The sequence below is a fragment of the Limulus polyphemus genome, unplaced genomic scaffold (genome assembly GCF_000517525.1).
Source record: "Limulus polyphemus unplaced genomic scaffold, Limulus_polyphemus-2.1.2 Scaffold2463, whole genome shotgun sequence".
NCBI lineage: Eukaryota > Metazoa > Arthropoda > Merostomata > Xiphosura > Limulidae > Limulus > Limulus polyphemus.
This window is the reverse complement of record NW_013668073.1, coordinates 101,669-106,210: the sequence shown is the minus strand read 5'-3', so window position 1 is coordinate 106,210 and position 4,542 is coordinate 101,669. Positions and strand designations below refer to the sequence as shown.

Sequence of the window (4,542 nt, the reverse complement as noted above, 5' to 3'; positions counted from 1 at the left end):
AAATATCAATTTTTTTTATTAAGTCTTAAAGTTTGTAAAGCAATGTTTTTCTCATGTTTTTTTTTTCTTTTTGCATGTTGCCTATTTATCATGCAAAGTAATATTCAATTTAAGATTACAAATACTTTTGTGCATCAGAAAATTTTGAAATTTCACTTGTGAAATCATTATAATGTCCAGATAGTTATCAAATGTTTCTTAAGAAAATTTTTTTATATTTTATCTGTTATTTTCAGTAATTAATCTGTGTATGGGTTCGGTAGATTTGACCGATCTCGGAACCATCATAAATTAGGAAATAAATATATATTATGCCTCTTTCATTCTAGAATGAACACAAATTATAATAAGAAAACATAAATGTTTAGACTAAATAGCTTAAATTTCATAACATTATACATTTATATATATTTATTATTTTTATTATATTGACTTTTCAGCCATGCCTGGCTCACAGTACAAAAGTTACAATGATATGGGTCACGTGCACTCATGTTACCGTATCAAATAACATAAAACTGACCTTTGGTCTGTGCAAAGTAACTTGTCTTGGCTGTGTTTTAGTAGAGTAGTATTTTGTACAATACAGTCACATATCAATTATTATACATTATATATTTATATAGATTATTGCTGTTTTGAAATAAGTTCTTAAACATAGAACAGTAACTAAAGAAGTAATGCAAACAATTAGCTCTTGTACTTACGACCTTTGTACTTGGTTGCTAAGCCTTTAATAAATTTGCATGTTGAGGATATGAAACAAAATAATTGTTTTTAGGTTTTATATATACATTTGAATAACTAAAGAATCATAAATTACTACATTAATACCAAGGAATTCCACTATAATTTATCAAGCTAAGTAACTAAGATGTATTTTAGTAAAAAAAATATTAAATTTTAAGCAGACTAAAGATACACCCTACCTTGTTGAAATATTGGTTCAAAAGAAAGAAATGGCACCAAACCTGTTAAAATGGCTGAGAAAGCCACAAGGGGGACATTCTGTGCTTCTGATTAGTTATTCATGTCATATATAGACGTAAGTGTATCTAAGGGAGAATTTCCAAAAATGGAAAGAGGTGTGCAGGGTGCCACTGTGTTTGATTTATTACATGAGCAATATCTTAGCAAGTTGAAAATATAAGAGGCTCTTATTTTATATTCTAGCTTGTCAATATTAGTAATTTGAATTTCTAATTCGTACGAAACTACAGACTTAGTATTTTGACTTTACAAACATTTAATTTGAACTAGTGCTGTATTCAACATACCACGTGACATACAAAAATCGATGTTTATCTGTGATTTTTTTAATATTTGCTTTTATTTTAAGAAATGGAGTAATATATAGTAGTGAAATTTGAATTAAAACCTACAGTTTGATACCAAAGTTATTGACATAAATTCATGAAATAGTAGTTCAATAAAATTTTGAATGCTAGTCAGCAAATGTGATGAAATGGCCTTTCACCCATGATCTGTCTCGAAAGGGTTAATTCAACACTAAAATTTTCTATTTACTAATAGTAAAACATTACTCACTAGTATGTCACATCTCATGATACATGTAACTAATTGCAAGTTTAGATAATCTTAGCAGCTACCAAAGATTAGAAACAGTAATTTCAACTCTGTAGATAAAAATATATTCTCCTTATTATGTAGGTAACACTTATTGTATTTATTTCTTTTAATTTAATATTTAATAACTTTTGTAGGTGACTGCCCAGTATTCCAAAGGTCTGATAGTCATAGATCTTTGATTTTCGCAGTACAAGTCAAAATTTAATGAATAAACAAATTCTTGGGTCTATAATAGATTATTGTAATCTCAAATGAAAAGTTTAAAGGGTGCATCATGGCTGGGGTTTGGGGGACTAGCTGCCCCTAACAGCTTGCTCTCATTTTAAATGCAAACAACAGAAATATTTGAATTGACATTGTAGTGTACAGCTCAATGCATTGGCTCGATAATTTTACTGACTGGAAGTTTTCAACATGTTTAGTGAGTTAGTGATATAACATTTATTTTCACAGCACTGTGGAAATGAAATCTTGAATGTCCATTCTATCAGAAGAGCTAGATTCCCAAATATAATCCTGATACATAAATATGCAGGCTCTGCAGCTAACACTATACATGCATACAAGAAAATAACATCAGGGAAATGATGATAAACATTATCCATCCATTCATGAGAAATTGCAACCTTTTAGGTCATATCCTAGGTGTTTTTGTTATAAAATTTCACACATTTAAATAAACAATCAGTTTAACATATTAACTGTAAAAAAATAAAATCTTCAAAATATCAGGCCTTTGGAGTAATGGGCCCTTGGACTAAAGGACTATCATCCTTTTCTAACTTGATACCACTACTGTACCTCAAAACAACAGTACCTTAAGGCTTTAGACTTTGCACTACGTGCACAAACAAAACTTAGGTGTCTAATCCTAACTAAACTAATTAAAATACACTAACCAACTACTAATGAATTTAATAATAGCAAAACAATAATCATTTTCTCCAAAAAAACAGTAAGTACAATAGTACAAGTATTTCTAATTTCTCTATCTCAGAGCTCACAAGCATTTGTTTGTTAATCTTAAATGCTCCACGAAATGCTTGTCAGGTGAACTGAAGTAAAGATTAGTTAAAAGTATAACGTACTTCATAGTATAAACCAGTTATAGAATAAAATATTTGAGCAAATTATCATAGTTTATTAGGAGGCATTAGAAATTTTAATTAAAAACCCATACACATTTATACAGACATGCTTAATCTTTAGCACACTTGTTTTTATCTTATGACTGAGAACAGTGATTTTTTTGAGGCTCTGGAAAATACAGCTGTATCACGTAATAATTAACTTTATATATCTTGCAGAAAATTACTATTGGTTCATTAAAAATGACATACTTTGTTGATAATCAGTGTTTTTGAAACTGGATGAAATTTTTCTCAATATGTTACTACATTTTAATAGAAGTCAACTGATTTCCATATCTTAATTGCAAGACTAGCAACAACATGGCAAACACAAGTCAGTTCAGTATGTCTGCCTCAGAAAAATGTTGTTGCAGATTGAGGATTAGGATCCAAAAGAAATGAATTCCGATTGGAAACTTATTCATGTGGAGGGAAGTACTTGTAGATTTACTTTGCAGATGAGATGAAACAGAGGACAAACCATAAAATTGTTGGCAACAGTCAATTCTACTTCGTCGTTATTAACCAGTGTGTAGTGAAAGAATTTGAAATTTCTTAATTCTCTTCAAACAATAAATGTTGATAGTAATTGTATTCATGGTTTAATGCATTATGTTTGAGGTGATAATGAAACTAGTGGTGTTTCTGAAATTTTGTTTGCCAACCAATTTAAAAAATTACCTACCTTCCTACATTTTAAATCAGTTTAGGGCTACAGCAAAGAAAAATATTTTTAAGTTTGACCTAACCACTTATCCATGATGTTATGATAAAATTCACTTCACAGCTGTAATTATAGCCAGTATGTGTACTATACTAACAAGTCATTATAGATCTTGTAAGACTTGAAGTGCACAACATATGTGACTTATAATCAGTGCAATTGGGGTTGAGTGTTAACATTGTACATTTAGCTTGTGGAAGTATGTGCATTTAATTCTGAAACTAAACTGGCCATATTTTCAAAGCTTCTACGTGTAGTACGGGAATAAGTAATGAGTGCAAAATACTGTTACCAGATTTATTTTTAGTTTTGTAAATTTATTGATTTGTTGAATAACAGCATAAACTCTGGATGTTTGTAAAATATTTTATAAATTTTATGAGAAGTTATTAAAAGTAGTGTTTAAATAGTTTGCATCCTTGCATCCTTCAAACAGAAATAAAATCTTTTCTTAATTTTATGAAAGTAAACACTTGCATTTTTTTACATTAAAATGTTTTTAGGATACTGAAAATGATTGGAATGTTAGTTGTATTTAGGAATTCAGTGTTGAAAATAAAATTAAAAGTGATAAAAAAATAAGCTTAATGGATATTGATATATTTCAGAACAAAAAGAACAGTATGAAAAGCATCAAGCAGCAGAAAAAGCAAAGTTGGCAAAATTCAGAAAAGATGTAAGTTTCATAAACTGTATATGTAATCTCAGTCTTTCGATTTACAAATGTTGCCTGGTGAAGAGGGCAACAGATCATTTGTTGCCCAAGGGAATGATAGGGGCTAGCGCCTGTTTTACAAGGCTGAAGACCTCCTGTTTTTAGTTTTATGAAAATCTCAACTCGTAGGCCTATTCATCTGTATATATTACTACTGGTAACATGGTTATGAAGGGCATAGGCCCATTTTGTAGATGATTATAATATCTGTATGAGAAATAATTAACTAATCAAGGATTGGGCCACACTGATTCGGTAAATTTATCACTTAATATAACATAATATTTTGGGACAACATGGGGACATATTGGTCCATCTCGGCTGTTCCATCCTCAAAATGATTAAAAAAATAAAATAAAATTATTTTAAACCCAGCCCTTTTC

General features: G+C 29.7%; 1 protein-coding gene across 1 annotated transcript in view; it reads left to right on the top strand.

Annotated features, from left to right (window-relative positions):
• Positions 1-4,542, top strand: part of LOC106467019 (sperm-associated antigen 7 homolog) — a 40,607-nt gene that overhangs the window by 5,080 nt on the left and 30,985 nt on the right. Inside the window, exon 2 of the mRNA XM_013927328.2 lies at positions 4,053-4,120. Within this exon, the coding sequence (XP_013782782.1) occupies positions 4,053-4,120 (68 nt within the window). The remainder of the gene's footprint in view (positions 1-4,052; positions 4,121-4,542) is intronic.